This window comes from Cyprinodon tularosa, unplaced genomic scaffold (assembly GCF_016077235.1).
Source record: "Cyprinodon tularosa strain WSP-4 unplaced genomic scaffold, ASM1607723v1 ctg197, whole genome shotgun sequence".
Taxonomy (NCBI): Eukaryota; Metazoa; Chordata; class Actinopteri; order Cyprinodontiformes; family Cyprinodontidae; genus Cyprinodon; species Cyprinodon tularosa.
In genome coordinates this window covers 1,781,037-1,800,071 of record NW_024038720.1, presented here as the reverse complement: position 1 = coordinate 1,800,071, position 19,035 = coordinate 1,781,037, and the positions used below count along the sequence as shown (strand labels likewise).

Sequence of the window (19,035 nt, the reverse complement as noted above, 5' to 3'; positions counted from 1 at the left end):
GTTTGGCTGTATTTTGAGAGCAATCTGACCGCATACTAGCAAATCAGACATTAACATATTTTGAGTATTATTTACATACTTATGGTAAACCTTATTTCAATGAGTGCTTCAATACTTATACGACATTAATGTCTATGAGTTTTAGGGTCCCTTTATTATATTTGAGATCTACAATATGACAGATATCTCCTTTAAAGTGAGTTTCCTTATGTTTGCTGGTGATAGATTTGTCTAAACCAAACCTGGCTAACCAAAGCTAAACCCACTGCCATGAGAGTTCCTTACCCATTTTAATTCCCACAGAAATAATAACATTACATTAACAATCAGTTATCTAGATGGCTATTGATCTGTGATCAGGGAAAATCAGTCCAAAAAATATTATTTTACAAAAAGTATTGTGTACCTCTTTTATTTTTCCATTGTACATTGGTCTGAACACATCCCATTAGCTCTAAATTAGCTGAAAGCTAATTGGATTTCTTTAGAAATTCCTAAAGATTAACTTTGGTTTCAAAAATGAAATCAATGCAGAGCTGTAATGTGATTTTATCACTTTATTGACAATGTTTTTTTTAACCATTTATATTGCCTTTCCTTCTCTGTACATAGTAGTTATAGAGCTTAGTTGAATTTCATTTGCTTAGTTAAGAGTTTTTGACTGAAATATGTTGGACCTGGAGTTGAATTATTTGGTTAATAAATTCTTATATTTTGAGAGTTAACTGATTAAATATTACAAAAGATAAATGTATACAATTGCACAACATTTGCTGCCCCATGGATGGGCTTCGAATTCAACAAGGGCCACTATGATGCGTATTAAAATGTATCTAAACTGCTCGACCATAACATTACCAAGTAAAAAACATATTGGATATCTTCAATATGTTGGGATTATCCTCTGTGGGATGGGTGAGCTATTGTGAACAGAGCCTAAATTATAATAAAGTACTGGTCAGAGAAAAAACATGGTTTAAAAGCGCAGAACCCCAGTGTCATGGCTACTGTTCTGCCCATCTCAAAGTGTGAGAATTTTATCTAATTTGTTAAATGATGTAAAAATTAATAAAAGTGGAAGAAATATTTAAGATACATTATTTGACATTTACTTATAAAACACATAGACAAATTACTGTTATATTTTTAACAATAACTCAATGAGCCGTTTTCAAGCAATGTAATTGTGGCAAGCATCACAGATATGGTGAAAATTAGTTTTCTCTGGCAGAGAGTTAACAAAAAAAGATGGCTTTTGTTATAAACACTGAGGTAAAACGTTTTCAAGCAGTTTGATTAAAATAACTGACCCTGAGGCCAGAAGGACTTTCAGACTCTACTTCTTTACCTGATGGTTGACACCAACCACCATATAGTTTTCTGTTGAAATCTTCAGGCCTGCTGACTTCACTTTGTCACGGCAGCCCCTGACCTCAGACCTGCCTGGTGTCCCCCTTCCTCCACCTCTGCAGGGGTCATGTTTCTGCAGGTAACTTATGAAACCGTCCCACCCACCGCCAACTCGAACCATAACATCACGCTCATTCAGCATCTGCAAAGGGGACATGATACAGGAAGGTTAGGTTGTGGATCCTTTTCTTTCAAAAGCATAACATAAACACACACAAAAAACTGTTATAACCACAAGCTTCTTGTGCATGTGTTGCTCTGGCTATGAGGACTGAATAATCTCCTGGGTAGCTTTGTCAGAATCTCATTAAATCAAATGAAATTGCAACTCATGGCACCAGCTGAGCACACATGCACTTCTAATCCAGATATAAGCATGCAAGCTCACACCCCAACCTACCAGCCCCTTCCCCTCCCCACACACACTTGCACAGACATGTATAAATTAGTAATACAAAGCATATAAGGCACTACCAAAAATAAGGACCACTACATGGTCAGTCTATATCTTCGTTATAGTGTCAATACGTTTGGTTTAATCTTAATCAAAATACAATCTATTGAGTTGATTATCAATGTGAAACCTTGGAAATTAAGAAGAAATGTAAATGACTTCAGCACAGACCTTTATCTCTCAAGAGACCTAGCAAAACCATCAATTTTCTGCCACTGTCATCCCCTCCTCCTCCTGCCCGCCCCTATCGCCAATAAACCCTTCATTACTGAACCATTAAGATTGTGATAATACAAGCAGATCTGCTCCTCTAATGTGCAGACGTGTGTTTAACATGTCACACTGACAGTCGGAAGGGGGGGATCAATGCTACAAGCACAGACATGCGCAAAGAGGCAGACCACTGGAGCAGCTTCAAAGGAAAGTCCAGACAAGGTTTGGCTCAGCTGTCATCTTGCCGATTAAAATGTTAAGGTTGACAGGGGTCAAGTCTGGATAAACCTCCCACCAGACATCATGAAAAAAAAGAATCTAAATCCGGCCATCTTTTTTCCAAGCAGTGTTTTTTTTTTTTTTTTTTTTCAATTTTACTGCTATTTCATTTGTTAAGGGAAAAAAGGTGGTGTTTATGTTTCTGCATTTTAAGCCTATTACTGTATTCTCTATCTTAGGAAAAATGTATATACAAGTCCTTTTTGCGCACTGACCTGTTTATATATGTGTCCCTTTGGAGCCCCCCCCCCCCCTTTTTTTTTTTCTCTAAACACAGTGTTAGGTGTGTTGCCCATACACCACTGTCAGAATTCCCATGTGTCCTCCTCCCAGCCTGGTCCATTGATTCTTTCTCTCCTCTTCTGCTCGAATATGCATGAGATTAGTCAGGACAGGGACAAAGACTGGCCAATAGGAGGCAGACTTTAGCCACCTCCACATTGGGTGATATTTAGGAAGTACATCTAGAATTTACAGTACAGAAAGAAACAGAAAAGAAAAAGGAAGCCTTAAAAGAATATTTAAACTGCGCTGTGAATCTGGAATTGCATCAAATTTATAGCTTAAATACAGGTTTTAGAGAGCAGGAATCTGATGTAACCCCCTCTATTTGAAACACTGTGTCTTGTTTGATGTAAGAGGCTCCCTTACCCCATCTCAAAATATCTGATATTTCTTTCTAAATATAGACATATTTGTCTTCAAAAAGTGTCTCATATCCTTGAAGTGTAGGTGCACTCCTGAGTCATGTGTTGGGCCATGCAACTTTGGATATGGTTTTGGTTTGCTCTGCATACACATTTCAGGTGTTGTTCTTAGGATGAATTAGCCTTTGTCTAAGATGCCTGTTTAGTCTGAAAGGCACCAGTATGTTGTGTGTGGAGAAAATCCTCCTGAGGATTGTTGTTGTAATAACTTTTAAAGAATCATTGTACTTTGACACTCTGTGGTATTTCCTGCACAAACATCGTTTAGGGCTAATTGTCTCAGTTCAACTTTAATAATATTATCATTACATCTAAAGCAGTTAATATAAGATGGATATAAGCTCAGGATTTTACTTGACAACAGCAACTTCATGCGCTTCAAGTGTTTACATTGTCCAACGATCGATTTACACCAACTATAGCCTATTTTACCCCAATGTGTATCTTCTTTTGTCAAAGTTTAGATGTAGAATCAATGGGAAATTGATATATTCAATAAAAGTTCATATGTTATTTGGCACAATAAATTGAAGACCTAAATTTTGTACACCGTTACCTTCCTTTTTGGTTAATTATCTCCAATATTCTCCATCAGCTTTAGACTCAGAAGTCAACATGTGTTACAGGATCAACTAATTCATTTTGTCAATGTTAAATGGGAAACTATAAATTGGTTTACAAATAGAATAATAAAACCATGAAAGAAGAAATAGTTTCTTCCTTTTATTATTTTGTGCAGATACATCATCTTTAGAATAAGATATCTACAAAATGAAATGAAATGCGTTTGCATGATGATCCAGGACTGTTTAAAAGGATTTCCTTTCTATGGACCCCATCAGAGTGTATCCGTGCTACAAAGCTGAAGGAAAACCTAATTGGTTTCAGAAAGAAAGGAAAGCCTTCCTCTTTTTCAACCCTAAAGAATGGCAAAGCACTCCACAGCTAGCATGATTGAATAGTCTCCAGAGGGAATGGGGGGTGGAGGAGGGCAGGAGGGGCTGGTTGTGAAGTTTACACATGAGGAGGGGCAGTCATGCTCCGCCGCTCATTAACAAGCTGTCTGATTAAAGCCCCTTGCTAATGACTTTGCCTCGGTAATCAATAGTATCTGCTCTTTAAAAAGGTCTGCACACACCAAGTGCTTTCCCAGAAGCTGCACAGAGGTTATCACGGTGTATGCTAATTGAGGTGTATGGCATGTTTCCCTGTTCATGCACGGAAATCTGTTGGCTTTAAGGTAATAAATGACATGAGGGTCAATGGGCCGTGTTGCTCTGCTTAGACGACTGAGATGTGGTCGCTTGACAGCAAAAGGGAAATGAGAAAATAAAGTTGTTGTCTGAACTGGTAATTATGACAAAACACTGACAACTGGACACAGTATGTTTACATGCTGTAAATAAAAAAATGATGTGTGCAACAGGAAAAACAAAGAAGGTGAGCCGTAGACCAATCTTTCAAATGCTGCAATAAAACAAATCATGTTTAGTATACTAAATGTTAAAGTCTTTTGACATGCTTTGGTTATAATATCTCGGTCATCTTACTGGTGTTCAGACATTTGCTGCCTTATAGCTTTCACTTAGCAAAGGTTTTTCTTGATGTAAAGATGTGCATCCATCTTTAAAAGGAGCAGCAAAACTAAAAATGAAAATGTTGCATTTAAGATAATTTCCTCCTTGTATCAGCAACAGCTACTTTAGAAACTATTCATTGAGAAGTTTTAGCCAGTGACCAAAATTATTACAAGTTAGACTGTCATTTAATGTTCTAGGCAACCTTTGTGAGTAGATTTAGATTACTCACGATAGAGGAATATTATAAAAAATTTTCCTCTATTGCTAAAAATGAAGAGCTAATGCACTTAGATAGTATGCCCTGCAATCGTTTATGTTACATAAATGCTGTTTATTTGTGCAGATGGATGCAAAAAGAGTGTGAAAAGAACTCCCTTCTAATGTTTAAAACCTTTTCTCCCAAATGGTTCGGGCCCCCATGAGGTCTGCCATTTAAACCACACACGAGGGTCACATCGCTGCATACTCATCCTCAGAGAACCACTTTTGTTTTTCCTCCAGTTTTTGTACTGTTCGCTGAGGGTCTACATCCTGAATACAATCATTGTCAGCCGAATCTGATCTTGACCACTGGTTGCCAGGCAACCCTGCCTCCCATTTCTTGATCCTCCATGCGGATGCATATGAGTCGAGCGTGACTGAAGCAGTCTGAAAGTCACATGCTGACTGAATATCAGGCTCGCTGACACAATCCACTTGTTGCTAACTAAATCTCATAAAGTCTAAACAGTTTAAGGACAAGTCATGCCTTTCTTTGTTATTTCTATAGTTTTAAGGAGTGTTAAAAGAGAAATTAAATTCAGCTATAGGGCATTGGTCTCCTGTTAATCCTTCTTCTTTAATATAAACCTATGAAGGACGAGACAACAGCATTTAATCCAAATATTAATTTTCCATATTTTCTCTTTTAGACTGGATAAGGATCAGTGCCCCAAATGTCCACAGTTCTTAACTGGAAAAGGATAACTTGTCCTCTCCAGGTCAGAAGTGAGTTCCTGCCTCAAATGGTGGAGTTTAAGTATCTTGGGTTCATGTTCATAAGTGATGTGAAAATGAACAGAGGATTTTTCAAACTGATAGAAGACCTTTGCCGGTCAGTCATGAAATCTGTGTCATGCCAAAAGAATGAAAAACCATACGGCTGATATGAACTTCCTCCAGAGATTGGCTGGGCACTCCCATGGAGGTATAGTGAAGAGCATGGTCATCCGGGAGGGACTCTGAGCAGTGCCCCTGCTCTTCCAAATTGAGCTGAGTTGGTTAAGATGGGTTCAGATGCCCCCTCTGAGGTGTTCCTAGCAGGTGCCACCAGAAGGAGGCCCAGGGGACGACCCAGGATAAACATACTATTCTTGGATACACCACTTTCTATTCTTTTACAGTTATTTTTGTCTTACTTTTCCATTGGTTGCCCTAGTTGTTTACTGGACAATTGTTGCATAACAGGCTTTGATATGATTATGCTTTTACATTATGCAAATTATTAAGCAACCATCTGAAATGTTTTCTGTTGTGAGTTTTTCCTCTCACACATGCTCGGGTTGAGGGATTGCTGTTTAGTCAATGAGTCGATGCAATCAGCTGGTTTTCTGAGATAGAAAACTCTGAACAAATCTGGTCTGAATGACTTGGTTGAATTGTCTCTGTAAAGAGACTTGAGATGACATGTGCTGTGAATTGGTGCAATATAAATTAATTAAATTGAACTGGATGAAATAAACAAAACTGAGTTTAACTGAGTCGGATCTGGAGCTGTTTCTAACCTAGTCAGAATAAACTTTGGTTTGTGTTTCAAACTACCTCAATATAGGTATCATTTTTGAAATATTTTATATTAAGGATTTTCTGCAATTCTAGGAATGGATATGGTCTAAATTGTTAAAGCCAGTTAAAGGTTGCTCATATTTCGTTTATTTGTGTAACATGAATCTTTCTTAGACTAAGTCAGCGGGATTCTTACCCGTAAATACAGAACCTTTTCCCCAACACGGTAGCAGCCTTTCGGCTGCTTCTCAACAGGAAACCTGGTGGGACAGCTGCAGGGAGGATTTTCAATAATGCTCTTCACCTAATGGGTACAAAAAATAATAATGGCATTTTAGGGTATGGACCATAATGAATTAGGCCAAAACAAAGCTTACTTGACTGGAAGTTAAAAGCATACCATATCATCCAAAGTGCTTGTGCTCATGCTCCTCGGTTTTCGGGACTTGTTGGAAGAGCGAGCAGTTTGTGTGGGTTGTTGGGAGGGGATGGTAGATTTGCAGGCTGCTGGAGTCTGTTTGTTTTCTGTGTCAGGGCAGACTTCAGCAGAGGATCCCAGGGTTTGGTCTGTTAGGTTTGCTGACAGCAGAGCTGAAGCAGATGTTTCAGTGGTGCAGGATGAAGACAACAAAGAGGGTTGTGTTGAGGCTGTGCTTGTACAAAGGTTAGAGACTGGGAGGGGGGGCTGGGGAGGGGGCAAGCATGTAGGTAGAGGGTCTGTGGTGGCTGATGGAAAATCAGAGGTAACGCAGTCAGAAAGAGGTTCAGGCAGAGAGGTTGTGTTCGAAGTGAGGGGGGCAGGTGAAGGAGGAAGGGAGGGGTCTTGGGGTAAGGAGGATGTTGGCTGTGAGTACAATGATGTAGGATATAAGAAGTAGAGAGGAGATGACGGAGATAAGCTCTCAGCCCCCTCTCTTTCTCTCTCTTTTTCCAGCTTCACCAGCCCTGACGGCTCCACTCCATACCTGGACGTAGGATAAAAGATAAATCAATATTTAAGAACGAACATAAAATCTAACTGTTCAATGATTTCTAATCATGACTAAGTGAAACATTGAAACACTGCTTGAATAAAAAAATTAGAATATGTGTTGCTGATTACAATGAAACACAAAAAACTTAAAGTAAAAGCGATGAGAAAACATATAAAAGATGGATTGTTTAATAAATACTTAGATTGGTTGTCTTTAGATTATTATTAAGTCCTCCAAACAACCCAAGCATTTTAAAGGCTTTTTTCACACCTAATAATATCTAATATTTTAATAATCAAGAAATAATCTTATATCTTTTTTTAATGTAAAGCCACAATTCACCTTTTTGTCCCAACTTTCTGAACAAGAGTACCAGAAGAGCAAATGTAAATCTTGTGCCAAGTTTAGTTTACCTGGCTGCAATCCGTCCCAGCTCCAAGAGGCATAGACACACCTTCCGAGGTTGCTTGTGGAGAACTTCATTTAGACATGACAATGAAAAAAAAAAAAGAGCAGGGAAATGTGATCCTTCTGAAAGAAAAATAGGTTTCTGGAGATAAACATCCGTTTTTCACAAAAGGAGATGGCAGCTCCAGCTGAAGGGCCAGAGACAGGGAATATCCTCTTTCATTGTGCTTTCCTCTCCTTAAAGGTGAGCAGTAATTCCTTAGGGATCCTTAAGATGAGGGCACAGGGGCTTTAAATATTAACTAAAGATAAAAGAAACTGTGTCCCAATATCTTCTCTTCAGTAAAAAAAAAAAAAAAAGATTATTTAGGTCACTTAGATTTGACTGAAACAAAATATTTAATCAAAATAGAAATTGTTGGGATGACTAATTAGCGGAATACATTAGAAAAGAAGATGATGCTTCGATCAAGGGAAGATGCTTTTTTTTAAGCAGGTGTAAAGCCTAGCATGCTTCCTGTCACATATTGTCTGGAAGGATTTACCTGCATATTATCATTATCACGCATCTCTGGCTTTGCTTAGACATGCCTGAGTTGGAGGCGTGCAGAGAAAAGTAAGCCTGAAAAGACTAAACTACACTTGTCTGTAATTCATTAAGTTTGTTGTTGGTTAAGATGTAAAAGACTGTTTATATTTGTTTTATTAGTATATGTTAATCTTTGTTTAGCCTGTCTAGCCATTGTTTTGGTTAAACTTACTGTGGTGCTGGAGAACAAAATATCTTCTCCCTTCCATTTTACTGCACGCATGGTGTCCTTTTGATGATGTGTAGCGTTTGTTTTTTAAATTACTGAGAAAAGTTCAGGTTTGGTTTCATAAAACATTAACTTAACAGATATAATGAGCTATGGTCATGCTTTATTAATTTTTTTTTTTTTTTTTAAGAAAATAGCTGTTTCTTTCAGCCCAGCTCGCTTGTCCAGACATAAGAGGAAGATTGTTGCCATGTAGAAAACTAGCACTAGTTGTCTGAAATTTCTTTCAGGTTTACAGGATTCTTGATGACATGTTTTAAGTCATTAAGTCCAAGTTTGAAATCAAATCAATATAGACTCTAAAACAGTGTTACTTTTATGAGTTTTACACCTTTATACATCTAGGTTTTTGCAGTTTTTTTTAGTTGAATTAGACAGAACACTCATGATTTTTTTCTTACATCACAAAAACCTGAGATGTTAAAACTGTTCATGATTGTAGCTGATTTTAGTAGTAAATGGACTAAAGAAAACAAGCTGGTTATAAAACACAGACTTAGAAAACTAAGTGCAAAACATTGTTTGAAAACAGTGTTTGATTACCTGAATACTAAACATGCCTGAGTTAGCTATATAGTCCATGAAGCTGAGAAACTAAGGGATCGTACTCAGTAAATCAGGCAACATAGAAAACATTCAATACAAAGTAAACCAGTAGAACACCAGTAGAAATACAAATGTATGAATAAAGTAAAATTTAATCTAGTGACAGACCTTAATGTCCTCCATACTGTCTCTTATGAATTTTTTGGGTAAACACAAAATTATATTTTAAAGGCTTCAATTGTTTTGAAAACTCCAACTGTACTTGGTACTTATTATCTTCAAATCATAAATGGCCAATTTAAGTATTTGTATTCAAACATTATTTAAAAGTTTTAAAGTAAAAAGCAAAATAACTCATACAAATCTAGGTTCTTGATATAACATTAGATCTGAACAGCAAAACATATAGATGACATTCTATACCAATTCTTTCAGATAATATTCTTAGAAAGTAGTTAACAAACCAGACCAAAAATAACAGCATTGGATCTCTAAAACAAAATTTGATCAAACCTCTTGTCACATTTTACAATTCCAAGTTCAAAAGCCTTTGCTTTGAATTAAATGCACAATGGGCTCTTTGAACAATTCCACTACTTCTTGGACTTAAAGCGGCTCCTTTGTTTCCTGTCATTCATTACTGGATGAACAGATTAATCCAGGTGTGTCCAATCATTGTTGTAATGGTTACCGAGGTCAGGCACACCTGGATTATTCTGTTCACCCAGCTATGAAACACAGGAAACAAAGGAGCTACATAAGAGGTTTTTTTTTTCATTGCAAAGGGAGAAACATGTCATGTTTGAGGTGAAACAAAAATCCAGGGTAACTCACCCAAATCCTCAGACTCAAAAAGGTATGCTTCATCAACTCCAATCTTTTGACACCAGTAGAGGAAGTTAGCAGTATTGTCTCGGGCAAAAAAGGATCCAGAAGTAGCATCAGCTCGCCAGTGGATCACTCTTTTGACAAAAGGCTATAATGAGTTGTAAGGAATAAATTAGGACTGCAGTGTTAAATTCTTTTCCATTTCTTCTTGGTTTATTTGTGTAATAAACTATATATATATATATATATATATATATATATATATATATATATATATATATATATATATATATATATATATATATATATATATATATATATATATATATATATATATATATATATATATATATATATATATATATATATATATATATACATATATATATATATACATATATATATATATATACACTATTATACTATATATATATATATATATAAGGTTTCTTTATTTTCAACTATGAAAATTGTAGATTCACACTGAAGGCATCTAAACTATGAATTAACGCATGTGAAATTATATACTTTACAAAAAGTGTGAAACAACAAAAAATATATCTAATATTCTGGTTCTTCAAAGTAGTCACCTTTTGCTTTGATTACTTCTTTGCACACTCTTGGCATTCTCTTGAAGAGCTTCAAGAGATAGTCATCTGAAATGGTCTTCCAACAGTCTTGAAGGAGTTGTTATTATAGATACCTATATATAAACCTATGATACTTATTACTTGTTGGCCCTTTTGCCTTTACTCCATGGTCCAGCTCACCCCAAACCATCTCAACTGGGATCAGGTCCGGTGATTGTGGAGGCCAGCTCATCTGACACAGCACCCTATCACTCTCCCTCTTGGTCAAATGGCCCTTACACAGCCTGGAGGTGTGTTTTGGGTCATTGTCCTGTTGAAAAAAAAAATGATGGTCCAACTAAACGCAAACCGGATGGAATAGCATGCTGCTGCAAGATGCTATGGCAGCCATGCTGGATCAGTAGGCCTTCAGTTTTGGATAAATCCCCAACAGTGTCACCAGAAAAGCACCCCGACACCATCACACATCCTCCTCTATCCTTCACGGTGGGAACCAGGCATATAGAATCCATCCGTTCACCTTTTTTGCGTCGCACAAAGACACAATGGTACGAACCAAAGATCTCAAATTTGGACTCAGACCAAAGCAAAGAATTCCACTGGTCTAATGTCCATTCCTTGTGTACTTTAGCCCAAGCAAGTCTCTTCTGCTTGTTGCCTGTCCTTAGCAGTGGTTTCCTAGCGGCTATTCGACCATGAAGGCCTGATTCACACAGTCTCTTCTTAACAGTTGTTCTAGAATGTGTCTACTGCTAGAACTCTGTGTGGCATTGACCTGGTCTCTAATCTGAGCTGCTGTTAACCTGCTATTTCTGAGGCTGGTGACTCGGATTAACTTATCTGCTGCAGCAGAGGTGACTCTTGGTCTTTCTTTCCTGGGGCGGTCCTCATGTGAGTCAGTTTCTTTGTAGCGCTTGATGGTTTTTGCAACTGCACTTGGGGACACTTTCAAAGTTTTGCCAATTGTTCAGACTGACTGAATTTCATTACTTAAAGTAATGATGGCAACTCGTTTTACTTTACTTAGCTCCTTTTTTCTTGCCATAATACAAATTCTAACAGTCTATTCAGTAGGACTATCAGCTTTATATCCACCTGACTTCTGCACAACACAACTGATGGTCCCAGCCCCATTTACAAGGTAAGAAATCCCACTTATTAAACCTGAGAGGGGACACCTGTGAAGTGACTACCTCTTGAAGCTCATCAAGAGAAGGCCTAGAGTGTGCGAAGCAGTAATCAAAGCAAAAGGTGGCTAATTTGATTAACCTAGAATATGGGACATATTTTCAGTTGCTATGCAGTTTTTTGTAAATTATATAATTTCACATGTTAATTCATAGTTTTGATGCCTTCAGTGTGAATCTACAATTTTCATATATATATATACTTATATTTTTGTGTGTATGTATAATATTTATTTTGTGCACCTTGTCATTGTTGTCAAGGATCATTTTCTCTTGGAGCACCTGTGCCAGCTGACAAAGGTGAACGCCATTGTCCAACTTTTCCATGAAACTATCTGCAGTGAGGTTTAACCCTGAGGAATACACACAAACACACTAACTTGCTTTAAAATACGCAGATCAAGCATACAGTGAGAACAAAGCCTTTACCTAACTTTGTATTTTCAATTTCATTCATGAGGGTGAGTTTATTCATAATTCACTGAAAAGTTAAGATCATGGTGAGGAGAAATGCATTTAAAACAGGGAATCTAAAACAGGACACTTTTATGAGAGAAATGTATCAAGTCTGAATCACTTTAACCGGAATCTTTCAACACGCTCTGACATGTGCAGATTCTTTTTCCTGCATAATGCAGCAAAGTTGAAAGAAACATTGTTGACTTTGGAGGGATGTCAGGGATTTGGGAAAACAATTAGCTTGATTTGTTTTTGTGCAAAAGACATATACTTAAATAGGGCATACTTTAATCAAGCTAATGTTTTTTTTTTCCTCTTCATCTACAAAGACCAGAAACCATAAAGTAAGCATAAGTCTAAAAAGTACTGTTAGGGGGTTATAAATGTACATTGACATCTTTAGGTTTCTAGATGGGAAAACACCTGTGACTGTTCAGTAAAAGAAAAACTATGTTTTTCTTTCCATTTAAAGCAGTTGTAAAGAACTTTAAGTTTTAGTCAATTATGGCTCTGCCCAGTGGAAAAACTGCATTGAAAGAAGCATTCAGCTCATTCAGCTAGTTGTAAGAAGAGACTGTACTCAGTTGCAACATAGAGATTTCTCACCCATGATGGAGTTTAGCCAGAGAGCTAGATCTTCTTTCATGGAGAAGAGGCTGGCGTCATGGCGGATAGGTAACCACTGGTTGTACTCCTGTAGACATGATAGGCTTGGCCCTGAGGGTCTGTACTTCTGAGAGAGGGGGGAACTCACAGCCAATCCAGTTAGGTTTCTCGGACTTTGAGGGTCATCAAGGCTGGTTGTAGTCATCCTTTCTATTTCACTTGGCAAGCTTCTGCAAATATAAGTGATGAATTTTAATGCACAAATGTGTAACAAGTAAAACTAAAACCATCTGATTTTTTAAATACATTTTTTGTGCATTCTGTTTGCAGTTAATGAGGGATGGATATCCTAAATCCATTAAAATTTAATAAACGTTATGCTTGTATATCATTCAAAGCTTCCACTAAAAACTAAATCAATTTAGTAAAATAGTAGTTCCATTGGTTAGATCCCAAAATAACATACACAGAAAACATTCACCCACTGAACTCATTTTGCATGTGGTCTAAGAGGCACCAGGAATAACTGTCCAGATATTAACTTAAGTACCTAATTTTGTTGCGTATACAAATGTATAGGTAAACAAATATATTTTCCTTGTTTGATAGGGAAAACTTCAACGTCATCCTGGCAGAAGTAGAACAGAGCCTCCAAGAGAAAAAAAAAGCTTAAAATATATCTGCGTTTGTATATTAACCCCCCCCATTTCCCAGCAGTGCCTTTGCCTAGCATGAGTGGCGGCCTAGTGCTTAGGGCATTGCTCTTGGGTCCCAGATGTTCGGAGTTCAAGCCCCACTCCTACCGACTGCCACTCTCGGTTCCTGAGCAAAACCCTTAATCCCACACTGCACCCTGGGCGCCCCACGATGGCAGCCCACTCCTTCAAAAGGGGATGGATTAAATGCAAAGAGGTAAATTTATTGCTTTGTATTTGTGACCGTGTAATGACAATAACGTTGAATTAATTAATTAATTCATTCATTCATTCATTCATTCATCTGTGAGGTGATTATCATTTCGACTTGTCCTATTGCGTACAGTAAGTCATTGCAAAGATCTTGTCTTGTGGCTAACTTGGGGAAAGTACTATTAAACAATACAGTTTCATACTTGTGTTTTAATATATGAACCTTTTATAATGTGGTTTGGATTTTTTTTGTTTAAATAGGCCTACACTTGTGAGTGAAGCCATGCTCTTTGTGGTCCAAAAGAATGAGTTATTGAGTAATTATAGCCAATGTTCAAACACTAATGTTCTATTACCAATTCAGTGTACATTGGTTTTAGGAAGTGATTTCCAAAATTCATTGTCTATACCAACCTATCCATGCAGGGTCACATGAAAGCTGCTGTCTGACACTTGTTCGGTAGGAAACAGGGTTAAACTTGAATAGGTTGCCAGGCCATCAAAGGGATCAAAGACTATGGGATACTTTTTAGTCGATCAAAGGGCAAGATTAACACACCCATGTATGCACATGTACATATCTAAAAACAGTTTATGGACACAAATGAACTTGTGGAAGGTAGTTAGAGTTCCCAGAGAGACCCAATGCATGAAGACAGATGTTGTGCTAACTCCATGCAGAAAGAATCTATGCTGAGATTTAAAACCTTTTACCCTTGCTGCTGAAATTGATCAAAACAAAGTTTGATACTGCAAATATGAGTTCTGATACTTCTATGGATCTGACGTAGGGAACAATGTAGACAATATATTTAAGATGGACTTTGTAAATACTCAGAAGTAACCAGCATCCAGCTCAACTCAGATACCAATGGGAACTCTATGCAAGGTGAAAAAAGTAAAAAAACAGCAACAAAAACTTGTCAAGTACCAGTGCGAGCAACAAGAACGAGCGGAAGAGTGCTGAAGTTCATGTTTTGGCCAGAGGTGGGAGCATCATAAGAAAACTCTGTAATGCCTCTTTAAAGAATGCAAGCAGAATAGTTCTGTTGTGAACAAAGCTATGGATATTAGGAGCTTTTTAAGGTCTACAATGGTCCTCTTAGCAGCTTTTCTTATCTATGCCCTCCTTGTACTCAGTTTCAAATGACGGTCAGTTCTTGGTAGGTTTGTTGCTCTCTTAAAGAGACATTCATGACTTTACTGAACAGTGCTTGGTAGAACATTTGAAGTGTGGGAAAATGTCAAGTAGTCTAAAGGGCTATGAATACTTTAGCAAAGAACTGTAGGAGAGTAATCAATACTCAATATTTTGATGCGACTAAGGGATGATTCCGCATTTAAAAAAACAATAAAGCAAAGAATTGAAAATCATAAGGAATATTTTGGCAAAATACCGGTAATAAGGTATTGGGTGTAAGTTTCTAATGGCCAAGATAAATTTGGCATATCCAAATTGAAATCAGTGCATCATTGAGTCAAGTGAATATTTGCTCCCAATCCCCCCCTAACAGATAAAATAGTGGTTTGCAAGGGTTATCATAATCAAGATTGAAACAGAGGGATCTTTAGTGTGCAACCACTGTGGTAGACACACTGAGCCAACAAAAACAATGTGCTGAAGCATACCACACTTTGGCTGCAACATATTCTTTGATGCACACACTTTGTATTTCTAACCAAACAATACTACAGACATCCATTAATCAAAGGGATTAAACTGACTGACTGTAGACAGGTTCTGTTTAATAAGATGTACAGCCATTACCCAGAGCCAGTCTCCTGGTACTGCTACATGGCTCATTTATTCTGTTCCCAGAGTAAATTCCCTCATAAAGCTTGGCCCCTTGCAGAGACATGCTCTTACTATCAACAATACTCTGACTAACCAACTAGAATTAAGGTGACAACACAAACAGCAAGTCACAGGTGTTATTTGGAGTTAGACAGAACAAACAAACGCCCGCTTTCATTTTTCATTTCCACATAACCCATGATTGAAACGTAACACTTGAGTGGTGGAACAATTTTTTTTTTCTTTTATGTTTTCGAAACTAAGTCAAATCTAAATATGTTCTAAAACATATTTAAGACAACAATCCCTTTAAAGGGAAAAAGTATGAACAGATTACATTTGCATGTGACTTTATAGAGAAAACATCATTTTCACAAATCAAATCAAAAGTTGTGTTCAAGTGGCGTTTTTCTAAATACTATGATTTTTGTATTTCTTTTCTACCTAAATTTGACTTGTTCTTCAGTAAAACTACATTGAAGTGAGCTACTCCTATTTGAACCCCTAACTGTGGATAGATACACGTCTTACATGCTGTATGTCTGATGACAAATACTTTTTCTTTGGGGTATAGTCTGGAGGACCGGTCTGCTGTGGTTTGGAAGGTGATTACCAAGATGCATCTGTGGTGGCCACAAAAAAAACATTTTGTGAAATTTTATGTGAAAGCTATCGTGACTTTACCCTCTAGTTCCTAGTAATAGTAACATTCAAAGCATCCCTTGCTTATTTTGGTAGTCAAATAAAATAGGATTGATGCAAATACGAATAAGGACTAGTCTCACAGTGAGCAAAGACAGACTGAAACAAAGGTAACCCTGTTCGGAAAGACATTAGCCAGTATCTTTATGGGCATCAAGGGTGTTTAAAAGTAAAAAAAAATAATGTTTTTTAAAAGGTTCTCAGTATCCAACCTATCTCAAGATAGCTTTGGTTTTGATTTATAGCATATAGTATTGCCAAGCTCAGGGAAACTTTGATCACTTAGATTTTTTATTTACAGTCTATTCTAGCGTGAAAGCAGTCTGCTGTAGGACAAACATTTACTTCCTACAGTAGCACTATTATGATGCCTACAGTGAAACAGGCTCTGGCACACCTTGGAATCTCATTGCATCCATATATTTAACCTGAAAACTGTACAAAGCAAAAAGAAGAATGCCTAATCTGTACAAAGATATTAGAAATCTTGCCCGGTCCAGTTGAAAAGAACCCCCTTCTATAGGCCATCATAATACTTTAAGCACCCCTACATGTCTCCATGTTCAGGGTGATGTGCAATACACAATATTTCACATTTAGGCAGAAGAGGTTTAATTTTCTGTTTCTTACGAGAGCAACTACTGCTGAGTTGGTGCAACATTTTAATCAGAAATGATGAGTAAAAAAAAAAAATCCCACTTCTTGTATGTATTAAATTCAATGTCAAGCTTTGAAATGCCACTGATTTTAAATATTTAAATAAAATTTTTATTTTAGATTACATGGTTAAAAAGAGCCTTTGTAAGCCAAAGGCTTACAAAGGGGGGGGGGGGGGGGGGGTTTAGGTTGGTTTTATTGGTTGACCCAAAGACCACGAGAGCCCCCTCTAAGAACGCATCCAGGTGCAAGATTCACGCCTCTGTTACAGGACAGCTCTACTGGGAAGACCAGACGGAGGTCAACAAAAGGTTCACTTCTCAGACACTAGCAGCCTTTATACTCCTGCAGAACTAAGTGTAGATTCTGTCAGCACACACACCCACACACACGCACACACACCCACAAGTCCATGCATGAGTCATGTTTCTATTCCACCTCATTTAATTTCGCCAACCTTGAATGTTTGCTAAACGGATTTTCTCCAGTAGTATCTCTGAGCTCCTAATTGCCCTTTTAAGAATTTTCACAGCATTTAGTTGGAATCAGTTGAAACGGCACGCAATCTGAGATTAATCAATGTCTTAAAAAGCTGCAGAAGTGTTGTACTGTAGCTATATTAGGAAAACGTGAAGGTGATTTATGGTCTGAGCAAATATGTTTTTCAACACATCGTTGACACTTGCTTCCACTGGGAATAAAACCAGAGCTTGTATTTGGCAAAAAGCTCTTTCACAACCAGCTAACAGTTTTAGCCACCAAACGTGGCATAGATACAGCTAAATAATGTTTATTTAGGATGGAGAAGCAAAAGGAATTTTTTCATATACACTGTCATAGTGCAGCCAGTGTTAACTATTAAAACTGAAAGGTTCCACAATGTTTTGGTCTTTAGTTAAACACCAGATCTTAGCGGTTAGATCAGAAATGCTTTTTACCATTCGTCTAAATAAATTAGATTAATAACTTTTAATGTATTTGTCTTACAAATTATAGTATATCTTTCATTTGTTAGAACTGTATCACTTTATATCTCAAGAGTTTGGGGATAAAGAAAAAATTATGCAACTTGAGGGGACCTAAACTCTGTATCTTTAGAGATGGAAGAGCTCTAATTCATGCTGCCTTGCCCTGACATACAAGAAAAAGTTATAAATTTTAAACTTGAATTAGTTTAAAAAAAACCCAGCATTTATAACTAAAAAACAGAACAAAACAATATATCAAGATAATCTTACTGCTTGCACTTCCTAATGTGACATGATAAATAGCGTCAAAGTTGATTGATTACTATATGTAAAAAAACAGAATTGTGCAAAAATCACAATAACTACATCAAAAATACAATTTAAACTTTCTAGACAACTGCAGTATATTGAACGGTTTTATACAAGTAGGCTTACATTTAAAGTGTTAAAATAAAATGAGCGAATTGAATTAATTTAGATCCAGCTGTTTAAGCAGTTAAAGGGGTTTTATTAATACACTGTTTACATAGGTTTAACTATGTAAGGGTTGAAATAAAAAGAATATACTTGCCAAACTCCAACACCTTTTGAAAGAAGTGCTTTGTTTCTTCTACAGCTAATTGTCCCCACACTCACAAGCACATATGACTTAGAACCAGATGTTCATCTGCCTCAGTCTAGCCATCTGAGAATGAGTGAAACAGGGGGAAGAGTTAAAACATGACTTCATGCACACGCCTGCAACTTTCTGGTGTCACATTACAAAGTGAGATCAGATGAACAAGAACCTAAACTGGAGATATTATCAGTGTTTTTTATCTACTAAGATTTTAAATTATGTTTTATTTCCAGGTTTTCAATGCAGGAGCATAAGAGCGAGCTTCTTAAAACTCTGCATGTTTATTCCTATTAATTATCTCTATTTCCTCATGATTTTTTTTGTTATTTTTACTCCTCCAGCAGTTTCGTTTAAGCCCTTACAATAAATTATCCACAGACTTTCATGTTGAGGCTTTTGGCTGTGAGATAATATCTCAAACAAAACACAATTGTACTTTTAGTTATAAGTATTCTCACATGAATTGCAAAGCAAATTCAAACCCCACAGCAAAATTAAGCTAACTGAAAATTATGCAGGCAGTATTTGTTGAACATAATTAGTGCTGAGAGAATATTTATGCA

At 37.0% G+C, this 19,035-nt stretch overlaps 1 protein-coding gene across 2 annotated transcripts; it reads right to left on the bottom strand.

Moving 5' to 3' along the window:
* Positions 1–396: 396 nt before the first annotated feature.
* Positions 397–18,544, bottom strand: gas2b (growth arrest-specific 2b). 2 transcript variants are annotated; one of them, XM_038283737.1, is made up of 8 exons: positions 18,425–18,544; positions 12,824–13,053; positions 12,002–12,111; positions 9,988–10,129; positions 7,795–7,858; positions 6,808–7,372; positions 6,604–6,711; positions 397–1,552 (listed from the first exon to the last, which is right to left on the bottom strand). In XM_038283737.1, the coding sequence occupies exons 2-8, from the start codon at positions 13,026–13,028 to the stop codon at positions 1,337–1,339; spliced, it is 1,410 nt and encodes a 469-aa protein (XP_038139665.1). In that variant the 5' UTR covers positions 13,029–13,053; positions 18,425–18,544; the 3' UTR covers positions 397–1,336. The 2 variants fall into 2 exon arrangements, with proteins under 2 accessions (XP_038139665.1, XP_038139666.1); XM_038283738.1 differs by having other exon boundaries at positions 18,438–18,541.
* Positions 18,545–19,035: the final 491 nt, after the last annotated feature.

What these genes read in the sequence shown, in the direction of transcription:
- gas2b (XM_038283737.1), bottom strand. Translation starts at nt 13,028, where the DNA reads ATGACTACAACCAGCCTTGATGACCCTCAAAGTCCGAGAAACCTAACT. An exon ending in CTGGCTAAACTCCATCATGG is followed by an intron (nt 12,112 to 12,823) that starts GTGAGAAATCTC and finishes TGTATTCCTCAG; the next exon opens with GGTTAAACCTCACTGCAGAT. An exon ending in TCCTTGACAACAATGACAAG is followed by an intron (nt 10,130 to 12,001) that starts GTGCACAAAATA and finishes AACTCATTATAG; the next exon opens with CCTTTTGTCAAAAGAGTGAT.